At 44.1% G+C, this 21,672-nt stretch overlaps 1 protein-coding gene across 6 annotated transcripts in view; it reads left to right on the top strand.

Annotated features, from left to right (window-relative positions):
* The window catches only part of pdzd2 (PDZ domain containing 2), a 648,685-nt gene that overhangs the window by 565,627 nt on the left and 61,386 nt on the right, over nucleotides 1-21,672 (top strand). For all 6 annotated transcript variants that reach the window (XM_041183009.1, XM_041183071.1, XM_041183135.1 and 3 more), the window contains one exon: nucleotides 9,400-9,487. In XM_041183009.1, coding sequence (XP_041038943.1) covers nucleotides 9,400-9,487 — 88 coding nt within the window. The remainder of the gene's footprint in view (nucleotides 1-9,399; nucleotides 9,488-21,672) is intronic.

Below are 21,672 nucleotides of genomic sequence, written 5' to 3'. Positions count from 1 at the left end.
TCGGAGATTTTTGAGGCTGGAACAGATTACAGAGATAGGGGCAAGGCTATGGAGGGATTTGAAAACATGGATGAGAATTTTAAAATCACTGCACTGCTTAACCAAGTCAATGTAGGTCAAGAAGCACAGGGGTGACAGGTGAATAGGACTTTGTGAAAGCAAAGACACAGGTAGCAGAGTTTTTGGAAGTTCTCAAATTTAGAGGGTAGAAAGTGGAAGCCCTACAAAGTGCATTGGAATAGACAAGTCAAGAGGTAACAAAGGCTTGGATGAGGGTTTCAGCAGCAGATGAGCTGAGCCAGGGCAGAGTCTGACAATGTGTAAATATGTGGTCTTGATGATGGCTCAGATATGTGGTGGGAAGATCATTTTGGGATCAAATATGACACAAAGGTTGTGAACAGTCTGGTTTAGCCTCAAATAGTTGCCAGAGGAATGGAATCGATGGCTAGTGAACAGAGTTTGTAGCAGGGACCAAAGCTAATAGCTTCATCCTCTCCAATAATTAATTGAAGAAAATTTTTGTTCATTCAGTACTGGAAGTCAGACAAGCAGTCTGACAATTTAGTGATAGTGGAGAGGTTGAGAGAAGTTGTGGTGCGTAATGTTTCTGCTAAGATGTGTGGCCATGCAACACCGATAGATAATGCACAGACTACTCAAGGTTGTTCCCTTTAAGATACAGAGCATGTGCAGTTGTGCAAAAAATTTAAAGATCCCACCCATTCAAAGGGACATGCTGTGCACAATGAAAATGATTTGGAAGGGACATTGATGGTGAAACATAGAAACTAGGAGGCCCTTTGAGCCTGTTCCGCCATTCAGTATGATCATGGCTGATCCTCTACCTCAGCACCATATTCCCGCTTTCTCTCCATACCCTTGATGCCCCCAATAGCCAAAAAATTAATTTCTTTCTTGAATATACTCAGTGAGCCTGCCTCCACAGCCTTCTATGGTAGAGAATCCACAGGTTGACCACCCTCTGTGAAGAAATGTTTCCTCATCTCAGCCCTGAATGGCCTGCCCCATATCCTGAGACTGTGGCCCCTGGTTCTAGACTCCCCAACCAGGGGAAACACCCTCCCGCATCTAGTCTGCCTGACTGTATGAATTTTGTATTTTTCAATCAGATCCCCTCTCATTCTTCTAAACTCTATGGAATACAGACCCAGTCAAACCAATCTCTCCTCATTCGACAGTCCTGCCATCCCCGGTATCAGCCTAGTGAACTTTCGCTGCACTCCCTCTATGGCAAGTATATATTTTCTTAGGTAGGAAGACCAAAACTGCATGCAATACTCCAGATGTGGTCTCACCAAGTCCTTGTATCTTAAACATATATGGGGAAACTAATGCTGCATTCTTGGATGATGCAGCTGAGGGGCAGCACATAAATGAGAAATAGGAGGGGGCAATGGGTAGATTCTTGGGGAACACTAGAGTAATGGTGCAGGAACCTGCATCTATATATTTCAGTATCATTCCACCGATAAATTTCTGAAGTGGAGGAACCACAAAGAAAGAAAATCTTGCAATTATATAGTGCCTTTCATGACCCTGGTTATCTGAAAGGACTTTACAGCCAATTTAATACTTCTGAAGTGTAGTCACTTGTAATGTAGGAAAACAAGGGATCATTATTTGTGTGTGAGTATTTGGATGCTGTTGCACTGTAAGTGGCAGTACAGCTAAAGCCCAACTCTATCTTCCCCTATATGCACTTGTGTATGTTTCAGGCATGCATCACCAAATAACAGGAATATTTTCTGATGCTTCCTTTCTTCCAGCCCAGCAATACTTGGGCCACTTGTAGCAACTGGCTCCACCCAGACCAGAGGGATCTTCTGCTGCTCTCCAGTTGGATTCAGTCTATCATGAGTTTGGAAATGGTCTATTGTCTCTAACTTTTCTTTCGTGAACTCATCATTCAATATATTTCATGGATAGCATAAAAGCACATAAAAGATGGTATATGACTATTCAAAGAGTTATACAAATTACAACTATAAATTTCCATGTAACTGGTGCAGAGAGAACTGGCACAGGTACATTATGGTATGGCACTGAGCCACACTATTGTTTAGAGTAGTTAGGGCCTGCTTGAAGCTCGGGCTGCAGAAAATCTGAAGATCGTGAGGTGAGGTGTGATTACTCACCAATGCTTGCAGAGGAGGTCAGGTTGCTATTTTACCTCAGTAACATGTTTATTAATGGTTATGAAACACAGGAGCTCATATTTAGTAACATGAGCAAAAAAATAATGTAGCAGAAATGGTTTCTTTTTAGGGAGAAATCATGAGGGTAAAATCCCATGTGCTTTTGGAATATAATAGTTTAGTTCTTCCATGAACAATCCAAGAATTAAATTATTATAAATAGTTTTCCCAAAAAATGTTATATGATTCATCAGGAAACCAAATACTGTTTTTTTTTCAGTCCCAAAAGATTACAGCTAGGTTCAAAATACAAAGAAGGCCTTTTAAGCATCTGATCCAAAATAGTTTCCATTCCAACATGAAGAACAATTAAAATATGCAATATATACATATTATTCGGCTGTTTATTTAAGAGTGTTTCAAATGAACATTTTTTACAAAGATACAAGAGTTTTGAATTATTTGTTCGAAATTTAAAAAATAAATGTTGGCAATCTAGTAAAAAAACATATTTCAAATGTTTATGGAACTTTTGCTAATGAAGCCAAAGTCCTCCAGATAAAATAGTACATTGTGAAATGATTTAAGCTGTCAAGAAGCAATGGGTTTGGTTGTGTTTTTCCCCCTATTTTCTTTTCTTCCCTTCTGAAAACAGTTCCACAACAACCAAGTGTTTCCAACGCTATACCAGAACAGCCCTTCTTCAAAAATAGAGCTGGATTTTCTCAAATCTTCCCTTTAACCCAACCCCATTGTGCTCCTGGCCAGATCAGCACTCCACATGATGAATTTCTGGCAGAATCTTTCCCGCTATTAGGAAACCTGCTGCTGGACAGGTGTGAAATGTGATGGAGTTGCAACAGGAGTCTGATTTGCCACCGCTACTTCTGACTACCACCGCCCTTCTCCAGGTGACCTTTGGGGTTGGCTCAGACAGCAGAAGTAACTAGGGAAATCAGACGGCTGCCTTGCTCTGTCTCCCTGCTGGAATTTATTTTGCAGTAGGGGGCAAAGCAACATCTAGCAGCCTCCCAAACTAGGGCAGGGAAAAGAAAAATTGAGGTCACGGTAGGGAAAGAGCAGCAGACCTCACTGCCTGATATTACTTTCCATTGTTTTCTGATTTGGGAATGGATAGTGGAGAAGAATCCAGCTTTTAGTGTCAGCAAGCTGCTTGACTGTGGAGAGTTCTGATTATATCTTTAACTGACATACACATCCATACACTTCCCAGGAAGTCTCACTGATTAGTTATCAGAACCATGAATTCTGCCTGTTTATTTTCTCTTTCTCAGCTTGGGACACAGGTAGCGTTTCTCAACAAATTTAGCAGAGATGAGGGATTGAACCTGCGAACTTGCTGCTCTCTATGGCTCAATAGTGATCCAGTTACCCATTAAATCAGCAAACATTTTCAATTTGCTTCTTTTTTTCATTGTTTTTCACCTGCATATGATTAGTAGAAATATATTTGATCAAACTACCGTCCCTCTGTGTATCTTGTTTTTCCCCTATACATTGGGATCAATTATGCAAAGATTACACTTCTGCCAGAGACTGGGATTGTGCGGAGATTAAGGTTCATTATTGGGTTAGAGGAAACTGCTGTGCATCCTGATTATGGCTGCCAAAACTGATCTCTTCCCTAGCACGGATCACCCTCATGCTGGAACATTCCCCAAACTTTTAAAAAGATAATTAAGTTGATGTTGCTGGCTTAATGAGCTGTAGATCGGCATCAAGATTGCAGCTGCCATCTTGTTACATAACAAACTATCCTGTCAGTGTCCTAAAGGAGCACAATCTTGAAAGAAGCTCAAAGTAGTTTCATTGTAGAGATGAGCCACAGAACCACATGTCACTTTAGGACCAGTGATTTCACGCAGAATGTTTTTAAGCATGATTCAAATAATCTGTGTTTGCAACCAAAGGGAAAGATATTTTAATTGAAGATGTTGCTCTTTTAAGCTACCCCCCTTGGGACCCTGTTCTGATCTTTCATTGCCAGTAAAACCTAAAGTGAAGGGGTGGTTTTTGTTTCCTGAGAATGAAGCAGTGGACTTTGATTTGTTTTTGAGGGTCTCATGGTGACAGGAACTCCTTAAAAAAAGAACAAGTCACTCTTGCATAACTTCTGGCAGTTATTCCTTTACTGGGCAGAATCCAAAAGGTCTGGCTGGAAGGAAATAACTGGAGCAAGACTGCTATGTATTTGAAATCCAATCATTGTACATACCATTGAGAAACAGTTTCCTAAGCCAACAGGGCGTACTGGCAACAAAATGACAGAACCCCACTGCAGAGATTTTAATATAACCCTCCACACCAAACCCCCCCCCCCCCCCCCCCCCCCCCAAAACACAACCTTTAAGGAATATAAGCATGCAACTCTTATCCTCACAAAGGATAATGGGTGGCTCAAGTACTGAATAATTACTTGTTCTTTTATACTTCATTAAATTAAGTTTGTGCAGGTGGATAAAGTAGTAATGTTGTTCAGTTTTCATAGCTTTACATAAGGGCTGTTTGTGAATCTCAATGAATTCAGTCATGCAGCTGGTTCTGCACAAGGATGCCAGTGTAAATGTGACATACCATAAATTCCAAATAGAAATCAAAAACATAGCCTGAAAATCGCTGTCGGTGTAAACTGAATTTGGGAAGGGTAAGATTTCATGTGCTTACTGCCCAGTTTCTATCTCCTGCAAAGTTGCTGTGGAGGTTTTAAGGGTGGCTTACAGCGCTATGTTAAACCATATACAGGATGTGTTGTACTAATTGTTACTGGCTAGCACACCAAATTACAGTCTTCACACATTGGGCAGAATTTTCTGCCTGTCGGGCAGGCGGGCCCAACCCAATCTCCGGTGGGAGGGGAGCTGATCCCCGCCAGCGAAGTGGGCCGCACCACCATTTTATGTGGGCGGGCCAATTAAGGCCCACCCAGTGTGACATCCGGCAGGAAGCGCTGTGTGCCCCCTCTGTGGGCGGGGGAGATTCCCTAAAAGTGAGAGTGTGCTTTTTCACACATGTGCATGAAAGAGTGCACATCTCCCTGAGGCTAAGTGCAGCCTCAGGGAGATCGCTTCCACTTAGAAAAATATTAAAAATAGAAAAATAAATTCCCTAACATGTCCCCCCTATGTGACAATGTCACATGAGATGGGACGTGTTCATAATTTATAGAAAAACTGTATTAAAATTTTTAAAACCCTACATAAAACCTCATCCTGTTGGTGGATGAGGTTTCATGTTTTCTCTATTTACCGCCGGGGCTCCCGGCCTGCCCAACAACCTTAAAGTTGGATGGGCAGGTCCTTTAATTGTTTAAATGATCCTGTCAATGGCATCGATTGGCCATTGACAGGTCAGCGGGCCTGCAGCTGATTTTGCTGCGCCCCCGCCTTCCTGAAAATTTAAATGGGGCAGGATGACGTCAGGGGTTCCGCCCGATGTCATCCCGTGTCATTTTACGCATCGGCGAGTGGGCCCCACTCCCTGCTCGCCGACAGCAAAATTCTGCCCATTGTATGTGTGATATGCTGTTACCACCCATACAAAATAATATTGCAGGTGACCTAGGATTGCACCTTTCGGGAATGTGGAAGGAACTGCCATTTCATTCTTTCTCAGCTAACAGAAAAAGCTTTACTGTATGGGAATTGTTTTCAATGCTCCCATGGCAGTAGAGGAGAAAGTGAAAGTGACCTCAACGTTTTTTATTCATTCATGGGATGAGGGTGTCACTGGCTAGCATGTCCCAAACTGCCTTACAGCTAGTGAGATGATTTTGAAGAGTAATCACTATTGTAAGGTAGGAAATGCAGTCAAGTCACACACAGAAAAGTCCCACAAACAGTGTGATAATGACCAGATCATCTGGTTTTTTTTTGTGTGACATTGATTAAGAGATAAATATTGAGCAGGACACTAGGGATAACTCAACAGCCCTGCTCTTCTGGCAGGAGCAGGAGTGAGCTGTCAGGGACTTAACTTAGCGCTGAAGACATATTGTTCAGAGTCATTGTAATGCTACATGTTGGACATCAGCCCAACTACAGCTGCCAGGTGGTGAAAAGACTGCAGATCTCCCAGAACCTGAGGCTTTAAAGGGAGGCAGTTATAGGGTCATCTGAAATAAAAGTAGAAAGTATTGGAAACACTCAGCACAACCAACCCCGTGGATGACAGCAGTTGAACAGCCACAGCACGCATTGGGCAAGAGTATTCCGTATGCCCTTCACCTGAAGATAGAGCTATTAAATGACCGAGCTCTGGACAACTCCCCATCTTGCCATTGCCCTAGTCCTGACTCAATGGCACCGTCACGATGTCCCCCGCTGCAAACTCCATCAGGTCAAAGTCTGAAGATCCAGCACACCATCTCATCTGATACATTTCCCCAAATGATGTGCTTTCCTCTCCTGCAGGATGAGCAGAGACAGATTTATGAGAAGGCTGCCCTCCCTCACCTATTCCAATGTGACATTCACATAAGATGATGTGCTCCTCAGTGATGTTCGCTGTTCATTTGTGCCCATTTTGCTAGGGTTGCTGACAGCTCAGTGGTGCAACTGACCACCTGATCTGACAAAAGTAAGGTAAACTATTGACACTCAGTATGCTCAGTTCATGTCCATGCTGATGTAAGCAGAGTTCAGAGACCTGTCATCTGAGTGTCGTTTGCCACTCACTTTTCCATAAGAACATAAGAAATAGGAGCAGGCGCAGACCATACAAACCTGCTCCATCATCCAATATGATCATGGCCAATTTTTTGGCTTCAATTCCACTTTTCCACTCATTCCCACTTATTCGTGCCCAATGCATGCTATGTTTGATTCCCTGAGAGACCAAAAATATGTTTCACTCTTAAATATATTCAATGATACAGTGTCCATTTCCTTCGGTAGAGAAGTCCAAAGATTCACAGCTCTTTAAGTGAAGATATTTCTCCTCATTTCAGTCCTAAATGTTAGAATCCTTATCCTGAGACAGTGTTTCCATGTTCCAGATTCCCCAGCTAGGGGATACAACCTCTCTTGGTCTACCCTATCAAGCCTCTTCCCAATTTTGTATGTTTCAATCAGATCACATTTCATTCTCCTGAACTCCAGAGAGTATAGACCCAATTTACTCAACCTCATCATAGGCCAACCCTGTCATCCCAGGGAGCAATTTAGTGAACATTCGCTGTACCACCTCCAATACAAGTATATCCTCCCTTAAATATAGAGACCAAAACTGTGCAGAGTATTCCAGGTGTGGTCTCACCAAAGCCTTGTACAATTGTAGCAAGACTTCTTTATTCTTGTACTTGAATTAACTTGCAATAAAGGCCAACATACCATTTCCCTTTCCAATTGCTTGTTATACCTTAATGCTAATTTTCTGTGTTCATTATATGAGTACACAAAAGTCCCTCTGAACTTCAACATTTATAAGTTACGGACCTTTTAAAATATACTCTTGCTTTTCTATTCTTTCTACCAAAGTGAATAAGCTCACACTTTCCTACATGTCGTCCTTTTGCCACCTTGTTGCCCACCCACTTAACCTATCTATATCTCTTTTCAGTTTCTTTGTGGCCTTACAGCTGACATTCCCACCTAGCTTTGTATCATTAGCAAACCAAGATACAGCCCTTCTTGCCTCATTGTCTAAATCATAAATATAGACTGTAAATAGCTGAGGTCCCAGCATTTATCCTTGCACACTCCATCCATCAGCTCCTGCCAACTTGAAAACGTCCTGCCCTACTCTTTGCTTCCTGTCCATTAACCTTTCATGTGGCACCTTATTAAATGCCTTTTGGAAATCCAAATATACTACATCTAATAGTTCACCTTTATCTACCCAAAGAGTTGCATCCTCAAAAACTCTAATAAGTTGGTCAAACGCAATTTCCCTTTCACAAAACCATGTTGACTTTGCCTGATCATGCCATGGTTTTCCAGGTGCATTGTTAAGACTTCCTTATTCTTTTTGTTTTACCTCCAGTAGCTGCTGAGTGTTCTTCTTTCTCCAAGCTAGGAGACTGCAATTTACATTAGGTAATCAGTTATTAATTTAGTTAGCTAAATCAGGTAAATAAATAAGATTAGACAGGCATGGGAAGGCTGGTGCCGTGAGAATCTGGAATGCATTACAATCCTGGGCAGCCATATCTGGATGTCTGCAGCTTGGGCAACTTTGGCTTAGAGTTGCTGAGCTGGAGTCTGAGGTACAGACATTGCAGAGCATCAGGTCAGGTCATTGAACACCTTGTGCACTGGGCTTACATCTTCCTGGTGACTCCCTGGCTGCGGATCTTTGTTGCCACCTTTATGCATGCCCTCTCTTGATGGGTTTCTTCTTTCGGAACAGAACAACTCCCCTATTGAACACCGTATCCATTAAAGCCTTGAGGGGGACATCCAAAAAGCATGGAGCCACCTGGGGATGCCTTGCCCAGATTAGCGTTAGCTCTCGGAGGTCTCTGTTGCTCCATTGCTTCTGTGAACAGCAAGCACAGCCATTGCTTGCATTCATCTGAAAGTGCCCTCTGTTACTGGGTCTTACCTCTAGGCCGCTCCTGGCACCACTAATTGGGTGGCAAACTCGCCCGCAGATCAATTAGACCCTTTACATTTCAGAATCGCAATGAGGGGTTGGGACCCTGAAGTGATTCAGGCAAGGTTTGGATTGAAAACCCAGCCCCTGGTGTTACAGATCTTGATAGTCACAAAGACTAACTAACGAGAGGATCCTTAAACTAGCAAAAGGAAAGAAGTGACAAGGCCGATGCTGAGGAGAAATGACATGCTATGGGTACGTTATTCAGGAGTCACAAATAAAGTTTTTATTGTTGTTAGTATCTGGAAAAGTTGAAGGCAATAAATCAAGAGTATTTACAATGCAATGGGATTGACAGATGTAACTTTAGAATCTGATTGAATCCATCTGTTCAGTGATAAATGCATATTGGAAATTCAGCCATGGAGACCAGTGGAACCCATGGAGTACCCCATCCAGATTTCTGATGTGCATTCCTAATGCGTGAAGCTCCAGGTGGGAGCACAATTTAGTCAAATTTGCCCTATAATCTACACTGAAAATTCTGAACACCTCATGTTGTAATAGCGTATGAATCCCACAGTGGATTCTCACATATTAATCCTGCAATTGTTTTGATAATGAGACAGTACGTAGTTACATTAATTACAAAAACTTATTTCTTCTGTTCTCTTGTTCAATACAGGTCTCGGAACAGGAAATGGATGAGGTGATATCACGGACAACTCATCGGGAGAACATAAGCAAAGATGGACAACTATCACACACCCCAGGTACCAACAGCATTTCAATTCCCTCTTTCTTTTAGCTTTCTTCTTCTTGTGAAATAAGCTCTTAGAAGGATAGGAAACTGGGAAATGTAAAAGTTCTCTTTTCTGGCACCCCGGTAAAATTTTCGCCGAATCTGCTTGGTGGAAATGGTGTTATGCCCTGATAGCCTGAAAATCATGTGAAAAAAATTACTGCCTCATACTCATTTCTGAGCTGGCAAACGTATCACAGAGGAACCGAAGGACCCCTCTGTTTCAGATGATAGCTCTTTTTACCGTGTGATCTGCGTTTCTACATTTGTATGTAGGACTCTGCTTGTCTGGTAAACAACAGGGTGTCCCAGGGCAGTGCAGCTGATGGAAACCAAAATGAAAAGTTTAAAACTATTTTTGAGGAGCCAGGAAGAACAAGGGTGATGCTTGGGTTCCTAACTTGCTGACGGCCTTGTCAACCTCCAGGCCACGCAATATTGGCTGTTTGTAATCTGCAGCCTGCCAGTGGTATGATAATGATGCCCGTCCCTTAAAATGAGGGCATCCCATCTGCACTGTCAGGCAGACAGCTGACACACTGTGCCAGTCAGCTGCCCGATTTTAAAGTCTGCCACCTTGGGTCAGCAGGAAGCACTCCTATGTCATCTATAGCAAAGCTAAGTGCAGAGTATCCTAGCCTATTGCATTGGTGTGAAATTTTTCCATTTCCTGTACCAGCTGCCCTAAACCATCTCATTGAGCCTGGCAAATAATTTTTTTATTCTTTTGTAGGATGTGGGCGTCGCTGGCAAGGCCAGCATTTGTTGCCCTTCCCAATTGCTGTTGAACTGAGTGGCTTGCTAGGCCATTTCAGAAGGCAGTTAAGAGTCAACCACATTGTTGCGGGTCTGCAGTCACATATGGGCCAGACCAGGTAAGGTTGGCAGATTTCCTTCCCTAAAGGACACTAGTGAACTAGATGGGTTTTTACGAGAATTGGTGATAGTTCATAGTCACCAGAACTAAGATTAGCTTTTTATTCCAGGTTTTATTAATTGAATTTTAAATTCCACCAGCTGCCATGGTAGGATTTGAACCCATGCCTCCAGAAGATTAGCCTGGGCCTCTGGATTGCTAGTTCAGTGACATAACCATCCCTCCCTGATATATAGTGGCAATAGATCCTTTTGGACTGCAGGCTTATGTTTACCACAAACTGGATTGTGGAAACACAAACCTATTTCATGTAGCACAAGTAGAGCCAACAAACAGGAGACAAATTTTACCCCAGTCATTCCAGGCTAGATTGGTACCCAAGGTACCAGAGATGCAAAGCATCTCTGTTTAACGAATGCATTGGTCAATATTACAACATTTGAATTTGTTAATGGTTGGAAGTAAAGTTTCACGAAAAAAGATAAGATTAATCAGGACAGGAAGATTAGGTAACCCCTTTGTTTAAGACAAAGCAAAGGATAAATCTGGTTACTATGTACTAATGGGAGAGGCGGTGCCATAATGGTATTGTCACTGGACTAGTAATCCAGAGACCCAGTGTAATACTTTGGGGACCCAGAATAGCCTACATGTGACTCCAGAGCCACAGCAATGTGCTTGACTCTTAAATACCCTCTGAAATGGCCTAGCAAGCTACTCAGTTGTATCATAATCACTAGAAAGTCAATAAGGAGTGAAACTGGATGGATTACCTGGCATCAAAATAGGCAACAGAAACGACAACGACAAACTCAGTCCTGTTGTTCCTGCAGAGTCCTCCTTACTAATATCTGGGGGCTAGTGCCAAAATTGGGAGCGCTGTCTCACAGACTAGTCAAGCAACAGCCTATCATAGTCATACTCAAGGAATTGAACCTTAAAAATAATGTTTCAGACACCACCATTATCGTCATGACATGCCCCAGCGGCAGGCTAGACCCAGCAGAGGTGGGGGCACAGCAGTATACAGTCAGGAGGGAGTTGCCCTGAAAGTACTCAACATTGACTCCAGACCCCATGTAGTCTCATGACACCAGGTCAAGCATGGGCAAGGAAACCTCCTGCTGGTTACCAAGTTACACGGAGTTAAGGGTAATATATTAGCTTGGATAGAGGATTGGCTAACCAACAGAAAGACAAGATAAAATTGTTTCCCTTGGTGAAGAATTCTAGAACCGGGGACATAGATTCAAGATAAGTGGCAGAAGGTGTAGGGGGGACATGAGGAAGAACTTTTTGACACAGAGGGTAGTGGGTGTCTGGAATTCGCTGCCCAAGTTGGTGATAGAGGCAGAAACTCTAAACTCTTTTAAAAAGTACCTGGATCTGCACCTTAAGTGCTGTAAGCTGCAGGGCTATGGGCCGGGAGCAGGAAGGTGGGATTAGAAAGGGCACCTGGGTGTCCTCGGGCTGGCATGGACAATTTGGGCCGAATGGCCTCCTTCTATGCTGTAACTTTTCTATTGTTCTATGGTTCTATACTGCCCTCAAATTTAGCGATGCCTCCCTCAGGATCCTATTGGACGTAATAGAGAGCGGCTGTGAAGTCCTCTATCCCAGCTCTAGGTGAAGACCAATAAGCAAGGCCACCAATCCAGCATGGGATGTGGTGGCACTGGTGGTCAGTGCCAACACCCTACAAAAGAGGGCAGCCACCCAGTGCCAAAAAGGGATGAAAGATCATTTCCATTCTGCCTGGGTAAGTCAATCTTCTCATCACTCTCAATTCATACACTCACATACCCATCACACATCCACAGGGATCTCACTCACTGTCAGTTCAAGGGACATCACCATTCACTCTCTCACCTTTATCTGCCCTGCGAATCGTGTCTTCATCCCATCCATGGCACCACTCACCACCCACACATGCCAGGCATCTTTCTCATCCATCCTGGCAGGCATCCTGCTTACACTCTTTCCATCTGTATTCATGCAGGACAAGCTGGCACACAACAAAAGGGAGAGGTCACCTCTGGTGGAGACTGGTGGAGAATTGCCCAACATCAAGGTCCTCACAGACTTTGAAAATAGAGTCAGCCAGGTGGTCGGTGACACTCTGGACTGTTCCTGTACTGCCGGTGAGGTTGGCGGTGCTTAGCCAAGTGAGGACCCAGCAGTGCAACATCTACCAGACAACCATGCTGTGAGTGACTTCCCCTGTTCCACAGTCTCCTGCCAGCACTAATTATCTCTCCTTGCTTTCTCAGGCACATCTGGGAAGCAGCCAAAGGGGTCCACGACCCAGGTCCTCAACTCAAGCCCCGAAGACAACTTGGAAGAAGAATCTGATGACACCCCAATTGAAGACCCATAACAGCACTCACCCACACCTTCTACCAGTTCAGAGACACACACTTCAGTAGGACCTAGTTCTAGAGTAGCGTCGGGGTCACAATCTGCTGAGCACATTGCACTGTCTGATCCAGAGCAGGTGGAGGAAGGGACTTTCCAGCTTTCCAGCACTCAGAGGATTGCTGGAGACCAGAAATCTGCTGGTTCCAAGTCAGATGAGGAGCCTCTGAACTTGATCATACCTCAGTTGCTGGAGCTGCAAAGGCAAGCTCAGGAACATCAGGAAGGGATGGCCGCTGCACTCCTCAGATTGCAAAGGATGGTGGATGAGTCCGTCCGCCTTCAGCCTGAAGCGATAGCGCCAGCATGCCAACACACCGAGGTCAACACTGTTAGGACGGTGGCTGCCATGGAGACATTGATCCAGGACTTCGGTCCTACACTGCTGCGCAGGCTAAACTCCATTGCTGACATCATAGTTGGCCTCCAACAGTGTCAACGCATGAGAGGTGCGGGGCAGCTCGACCTCACTCCAGCTTCCCCTTCTCTTCAAGGAGTCATCAAGGGGTATTTGGCCACCCGTAGGGAGGAGGATCAGCAGGTGTACCCCCAAACCCCCTAGGACCATCCACCCAGGTGACCCCGGGACTGCAGGGCCCATCTGAATCCCCTCCTCTTGTGATCCTAGCTGCTCCAGTTCCACGGGCCGAGGAGGGTGCCACTGCCGCACAGCAGGACCTCGAAAGCAGACCAAGGCCCTCCAGGTCTCAGAGGATGCCCATCGAGGTCAATACAGTCAACACGTAGCAGTCAGCAGGCTGCCTCCACTACTGCTGTGGATGTCAACGGATCACCAAGATGTAGCAGCAGAGTTCAGAAGCCTAAGAAAATGTAACTCTTTTGAGTCAACCAATTAAACTAAGTCAACAAAATACCTAAGAAAATGTAACTCTTTCGAGTACAAACCCGTTTCCATCTGTTTCAGATGAAGTTACATTGTTTCATAGTTTGCCATTGTGAGATTTGAACTCTTGATCTTGGGGTTACAAACCCAGTACCATAACCACTTGGCTATTTAGGCCAAGCTACCTAAGAAAATGTAACTCTTTTGAGTACAAACCCGTTTCCATCTGTTTCAGATGAAGTTACATTGTTTCATAGTTTTGCCACTGTGAGATTTGAACTCTTGATAATCTTTTAAATGAAAATCAAATCAACAAAATTGGGATAAATCAGGCACAGCCCCTAATTCAGGTCAGCTGTAAAACCAAGGACAAAAGTTTAAAGGAACCTTACAAACTTTAAATCAAAATGTGATTAAAGGGGTCAACAAAACACCCCAGTCCCCGCGGTGCCAACCGAGCACGGAAGGCCTCGAGAGTGCCAGCAGACACCGCGTGCTCCCTCTCCAGGGACATCCGGCAGCGAACGTAGCCGCGCAAGAGGGACAAACAATCGGGCGGGACTCCCCCGTCGATCGCCTGCCGCCTGGACCTGTTAATGGCCAACTTGGCCAGGCCCAGGAGCAGGTTCACGAGGAGTTCCTCCTCCTTCCCGACCCCCTTCCGCACCGGGTGCCCATAGATCAGGAGCGTGGGGCTGAAGTGCAAACAAAACATCAATAAAAGGTTTTTCAAATAACTAAAAAGGGAGTGCAGCCTACAACACCCTATGTATACATGGTCCACGGACTCCACAAGACTAAGATGTAACTCTTTCGAGTACAAACCCATTTCCATCTGTTTCAGATGAAGTTACATTGTTTCATAGTTTGCTATTGTGAGATTTGAATTCTTGATCTTGGGGTTACAAACCCAGTACCATAACCACTTGGCTATTTTGGCCAAGCTACCTAAGAAAAAGTAGTTGCACAGCCTGGGCACAGGTGTTAATCACTTGTATTTAATGTTCACTATTGTAAATAAACTCCCAAGAATGTCTTCTTGCCTATGGCTCCTTGTTATAATAAGCAGTGTTCATGTCCCTCAGATGTGAAACCTTGGTTCCTGCACAAAATAAAGGCAGTTGCCTCAATCCAGGGCCTCTTCCCTGTGCAGTGTGTAACCTTCCAACCAAAGCGATAGCCCGGCTTCACACTCACTTCACACATTACTGATGCCTGCACCTCGATGATGCTTGTCATTGCTGCCAAAATGTCGTGGGCAGGCGTCACAGAGTTTCAGTCATTCTCTATGTGTGCTCTCAGCACCTTTAAGGTGGGGCTGGCACCCATCTCGTCAGCATCTGTGACTAGTGACGCTGTGCTCCTGAAGGGGTCTCGTGCTGAAGTCTAACAAAGGATCAGGTGCACTTAAAATTTCACGGCTGTGTCTCCATGATATGACCCTGATCACAGAGGGTATGTGCGCTGCCATGGATGTAGCACTGCCTGCTAAGGATGTAGGAGTTGTGGATGCTCCCTGGGAATCATGTGCAGACCCTGTAGGATGTGTTTGTGATGGTCGCTCACCAGCTGAACATTCAGCGAGTGGAAGCCCTTGCGGTTGACATTGTTGACTGCTTGTTGCCATGGAGATCTAAGCGCCACGTGAGTGCAGTCAATGGCATCCTCCACCTGTGGAAAACCTGAGATCTGTGCAAATCCCAGTGCTCTTGCTTCCTGGTTTTCCTGATACCAAGCGAAATGCACAAAGTTTTGTGCCTTTGTGAAGATGGCGTCCATGCCCTCCTGGATACACTTATGCGTGGAGGCTTGAGCGATCCCACACAGGTCACTGTGGAGCCCCGGAGTGGTGCAGCCACTTTCACAGCCATGGGCAGTGGACGCCCCCCCCCATGTCCCGTAGCGCCAAATCCTGTAGCAGTGGCACATGTAACCAACCAGTTCCCTAGACGTGCGCAGTCTTTGGCAACGCTGGTTCTCAGTCATCTGCAGGAATGACAGGCGCTGTCTATAGACCCTGGGTCTAATGAGATGCCTAGGAGTGACAGCTCGATGTGGACCTTCAGCTGCATGCGTAGCAATGCAGAAACATGGAAACTAGGAGCAGGAGTAGGCCATTCGGCCCTTTGAGCCTCTGCTATTCATTATGATCATGCCTGATCATCCAACTCAGTAGCTTGCTCCCACTTTCTCCCCTTTGATCCTTTTTGCCCCAAGAGCTATATCTAACTCCTTGAAAACATACAATGTTTTGGTCTCAACTACTTTCTGTGGTAATGAATTCCACAGGCTCACCACTCTCTGTGAAGAAATTTCTCCTCATCTCAGTCCTAAATGGTCTACCCCATATCCTCAGACTGTGACCCCTGGTTCTGGACTCTCCCACCATTGGCAACATCCTTCCTGCATCTACCCTGTCTAGTCCTGTTAGAATTTTATAGGTTTCTATGAGATCCCCCCTCATTCTTCTGAACTCCAGCGAATATAATCCTAATCAACTCAATCCCTCCTCATATATCAGTCCCGCCATCCCAGGAATCTGTTGGGTAAACCTTCGCTGCATTCCCTCTATAGCAAGTACATCCTTCCTCAGATAAGGAGACCAAAACTGCACACAATATTCCAGGTGTGGTCTCACCAACGCCCTGTACAATTGCAGCAAGATATCCCTGTTCCTGTACTTGAATCCTCTGGCTATGAAGGCAAACATACCATTTGCTTTCTTTACTGCCTGCTGCACCTGCATGCTTCCCTTCAGTGACTGGTGTACAAGGAAACCAAGGTCTTGTTGCACATTCCCCTCTCTCAATTTATAGCCATTCAGATTATTTCTGCCTTCCTGTTTTTGCTACCAAAATGGATAACTTCACAGTTATCCACATTATACTACATCTGCTATGCATTTTCCCACTCACTCAGCTTGTCTAAATCACACTGAAGCATCTCTGCATCCTCCTCACAGCTCACCCTCCCACCCAGCTTTGAGGCTGGTGCCCCTCCCTTTGCTGAGCCAGGCACCTCTGCCGCTCTCTTCTTCTCTAATCTCTGTAAGCCATGAGGCATACTGCTAAATCATCAGGCTCCATGTCCTGATGTTCTTCTCCTGCAGGATCAAAAAGAGAGACACTTGGGTTAGCATGGGTGTACTAAAACCCTCTCTTGGTTAAATCTGAAGGCCCCTTCACACATGCAGGAGGGTTCTGGCTTTGGATGGCCAGAGTTTAGTGCGCTTATTGGCTGTCCAAAACACCATCCACCTCTGCCCCACTCCATCTGACCGATTGGCGGCAGTTTCGGCCATTGGACTGCATGCTGTGCTCTCAGCTCAGGTGCAGGCATTCTCCTAACCCTCACTGCAAGGCTGCACTGTTAGCTTGAACTATAATGGATATTAGTCTAAATCTTAACAAAGACATTGCTAAGGGCTGAGAGCCTCCACCAGTGACTGCACCATAGCCACTTTTCTTAAGGGGATTGTACAACTTGCCCAGTGTGCCAATTGCTCTGTTTCCCCCTAAAACACACATTAATTTGCAGTATGGGCCAGAGGGGTGAAAAGTTTTGCATCATTTGGTGACACTTTAGTGCTTTTCTCGTTGCTTGAGTGGGCAGAAAAGCTTCAGAGGCCCAACTCCAAGTGTGTCAATGGAATTGCTGTTGAAGAATGCCCACTTTTGACAAGCTTTTCCAAGTGCGTGGCTGCTTCGCTCACCCCCCCACCGGGCGTGACCCACACTGGATCCCTTGCCCTGGTACTGCACTGAGAGTCAGCCGGGAAAAAGTGACTTGCCTGTGCCCCTCACGAATGCACAGCATTCCTTGATGTCCCACAGGTGCTGCTCGCAAGTACTGCGCAAGGTTGTATGTACTCACCTCTGAGTTCCCCTCAAAGTTTAGGTCGCCAGGTGCACGCCTTTTAAAGGCAGTTGTGAATCACAATGTTCTGAAGTCAAATCAACGTGGTTGGTAAATTTGACATGCAGGTTGATTCCGGCGAGCAGGGCTTATAATTAGATGCAAATATATTAAAGTGACGTTCACTACTTGCAGTGGCAGGAAACACGGCCCGCCATTGACAGGTGGAACAGACGATCGCAAACTGGTTGCAGTATGGCATTAAACTGATTTTTGGCCTTCTCGCCATATTGTCCACCCACACCCGCCATGACACCCACACCAACGGGAACGGAAAATTCCAGCCTATGTATTATTGTTGATCAGTCAATGCACAATGGTGAGACAAACTTCCCTGGTGAACTTTTCACAAAGAACTGCTTCATCTAGAACTACGAGGAAACAAAGAGGGAGAAATATTTCTTATAATCATAGAAATAACTGAGGAGAAGAAGGAAGGTTTTATGGGGAGATGAGAAAAGAATAAACAAATGAAGTATTTGGATCTTAATTCACATATTGGGAGTTAGAGCATTTATTTAAGCAAGATTTCTAAAGCAGAGGTTAAATAGTATCACAAAAATGTGAGGTTCTGCATCTTTCAGTCACAGTAAGGCGTATATTTTTATTATTTTTCATTAGACATCTGGTACATTGTTTTGGGAAATTTGAAGCGTTGATGTGTGGGTCACTGTCTTGTTTAGGTTGCAGAGGTGCTATGGTAAAGGAGAAATGAAGAGTTTGTATGTGTGTGTTTTATATACAAGGCTTCCTTAACACATCTGAAGGACATCAGATGAACTAATGTATTACTTTGTGTAGGCAAGCATAGCAGCCAATTTCTGCACAGTGAGATCCCATTAACAGCAGATGAATGAATCACCAGACAATCTGTTATTGGTGGTGTTGATCAACTATCAAAAACTACATCCCATTTCCCAAATAACCCCTTATATTTGCTAGTGTATTAAATAAATTCCATGCTTCTGTATAGTTTCTAATATATAATATTTAATCATATTCATGTATTAACAATAACTGAGTTTTTAGATATGTGACCAACTGACATTTTAAAGTGTCTGGGTTTTCAAAAGTAAGAAGTATTTTATAGAATCATAGAATGGTTACAATATAGAAGGAGGCATTCCATCCATTGAATCTGTGTCAGCTCTCTGCAAGTGCAGCTCACCTAATCCTACGTTCTCCTTTTCCCCGTAACCCTTCATTTTTTTTCTTTTCAGATAATAATCCAATTCTCTTTTAAAAGTCTTGAGTGAACCTGCTTCCACCACACTCTCAGGCAGTGCATTCCAAATTCTAACCATTTACTGCTTAAAAAAATATTTTCCCTCATGTAGGCATTGTTTCTTTTGCCATTTACCTTAAATCGGTATCCTCTGGTTCTCTATCCTTCTGCCAACCTACTCTGCCCAGACCCTTCATGATTTTGAACACCTCTATCAAATTTCTCCCTAATCTTCTCTTCTCCAAGAAGAACAGCCCCAGCTTCTCCACATGGCTGAAGTTTCTCATCCTGAAAACCATTCTCATTATCTTTTTTTACCCTCTTAAATGCCTTCACATTCTTCCTAAAGTTTGATGTTAATTTATTTAAATGTTGCAGGGTGAAAAAATTCCTCTTGTCAACATACTGTATTCAAAACAAACTTTGAATTGTGTTAAGGCTGATATATGGAGTTGTATCTTTGATCATTACCATGCATGGTTTGGTAAAGCTGACATATTTAGAGAACTGTAACTTAACTGAACATTTGAAGAATATTTCCTTGGATCCTTGGCTGCTCTGTCTATTCCAAACTTTTCTCAAAAGGTTTTTGACCTCCACTCCCTTATTCATGTGACTCATTTATCATGTCATTTGAAGGAAGGAAAAACCTTTAAATTTTATCTGATGAATCTTTAGTGAAGTTCAATCTAATTACCACGATCATGTACACCTGACCTTGCTGATGGTCAGTGAAAGTTCACATTCAAGTACACCTTTCCAGGATGAAGCTCAATGGAAGTACCTCATTGCTTTTAAAAGCTTAGTGTCAGTATATTTACAATACCCTTACGTAGATGACACTCATTGGAAGCAGCAAATTTGTGTAGATCCTTATCCTGCTGAAATCAACTTCATACAGTTAGTACAGCTAAGGGCAAATCTTGTGAAGATTGATATTACTTTGAATATCAAGAAAAACAAGGCGTTGGTGTAGTTTTCATAATTTTCAAGATTATACAATACATTTGACTGCATCTACTGCCTTCCCATCTTTCCTGCTTTGTAGATCGTCACTTTGACAGGCTTGTGTATCCTGACGATCCCATCAGGAGGTCCTTGCTCCTGGTAGGGCCACCCATGGTGACATGGTCAGGGATGATGCCAGACAAAGTGCTGTCCAAAATGTCCTCAAAGGCGTAACAGGCAAAGGAAGACTGTGTGTCTCACTGGCTGCAACAGCGGAAGAAGGCTGCAGCAGCAAGATGGTCCCAGTCATCGGGGCTTGTCACATCACTGAAATCAGATTATCAACCTGCCAAGATTGTGTGCACAATGACAGTGCTCCAAGGTCCACACTTTAAATGAAGTCACATGCAGGCTTCTACCAGGATCTATCAGTTAACACCTGTGGCAATGGAGAATTGGCAACAGGGACATAGCTGTGAACCTGGGAATCCCTGGTCAAGAATCTGCACACTGGCGATAGATGCATGAAGGTCATTGGACACCTGTTTTGGGACAGAGGTATCTTTGGGCAGCAGCACCTGTGACTGAGCAGCCCTTCCTTTCTTGTTTTATTCTTACAAAAATTTGTTAATTTTTTCCAGAAGTCAACCCAGTTATAATTATTCACATTGTAATGTTGGGAAGGTGGAAAAATTCTTGCAGTCATTCATCTTTTATCAATTTTTCACCCCAAGTCGTCCTGACTCATGTTAAGTGTCCATTAGTCCCCAGATCCAGTGATCATTCTTCAGGTATTTGCATAAACACGAAACATTCAATACATGCTATCCTACCTTGCAGGACAGTCCAGCCAAACTTGATTCCTCTGCTCACCTAATATTCATACATGTATATTTTCTAGTAGTGACCATTGGATTGTAGTAAGGAACACAAATCCTTTATTTTTTTCTCTTTTCCTGTAACCCAAGGATGATGAGGGCAATTGTCCTTATTGCCGTCTGAGCTGAGATCAACTAATTCTGAATAGACTGAAGATCAAAACTGGCATCTTCCTGCACTGTTTAGCTAAGTGCCATACAGGACAATGGCTAACTCTTTAAACCATTAGGAATCTAGGCTTCTATTCCTGTGCTACATTAAACCTGTTGTATGTCTGTAACTTGCATAGATCATGATTCTTGCTAGCACAGATTAAATTTTAAAAGCAACGGATGGGCATAACATACAAAATACATCACAACTAGAACAGAGAGAAAACCAGTGCTCCGCAATCACGCCTAGTGGCAGACAAAAAGGCCAGAATTTTCCTCTCGGCAATTTGGGGGCGGGGCCCACTTGACGACAAGAAAATGACGCAGAATGACGTCGGGAGGAACCCCTGACATCATTCCAGTCCCTTTAAATTTTTAGGAAGGCGGATGGATAGCGAAATCAGCTGTCCACCCGCCAACCTGTCAATGGCCAATTGAGGCCATTTACAGAGTAATTAAGATAATTAAAGGCCCTGCCCATCCAACCTTAAGGCTGGTGGGCAGGCCAGGAGCCCCAGCGGGCTTCAGATAAAGCATGAAACCTCATCCACTGGTGGGATGAGGTTTCATGTTCCATTTTAAAAACTTTAATAAATGTAGTTATATTTATTAACATGTTCCATCTTGTGTGACATTGTCACATGAGGGGGACATGTTAATAATATTTTTATTTTTCTACTTTTTAATTTTTTTAGAATGTCAGTAATCTCCCTGAGACAGGACTTGGTCCCAGGGAGCAGCGTGCTCTTTCCTGTGCATGCGTAAAAGAGCGCACTTTGACATCTGGGGATTCACATAGCACTTCCTGTTGGGCAGGCCGCTGGGCGGGCCAATTAAGGCGGGCATCGTTTTGGCGGCAGGGCTCGGCTGTCCATCCGCCGCTGAGCCGGTGGGGCCTGCA

The sequence above is a fragment of the Carcharodon carcharias genome, chromosome 1, assembly GCF_017639515.1.
Source record: "Carcharodon carcharias isolate sCarCar2 chromosome 1, sCarCar2.pri, whole genome shotgun sequence".
In the NCBI taxonomy this organism is placed as follows: Eukaryota; Metazoa; Chordata; class Chondrichthyes; order Lamniformes; family Lamnidae; genus Carcharodon; species Carcharodon carcharias.
Note: the sequence above shows the minus strand (reverse complement) of the source record. Positions and strands in the feature narration are given on the sequence as shown.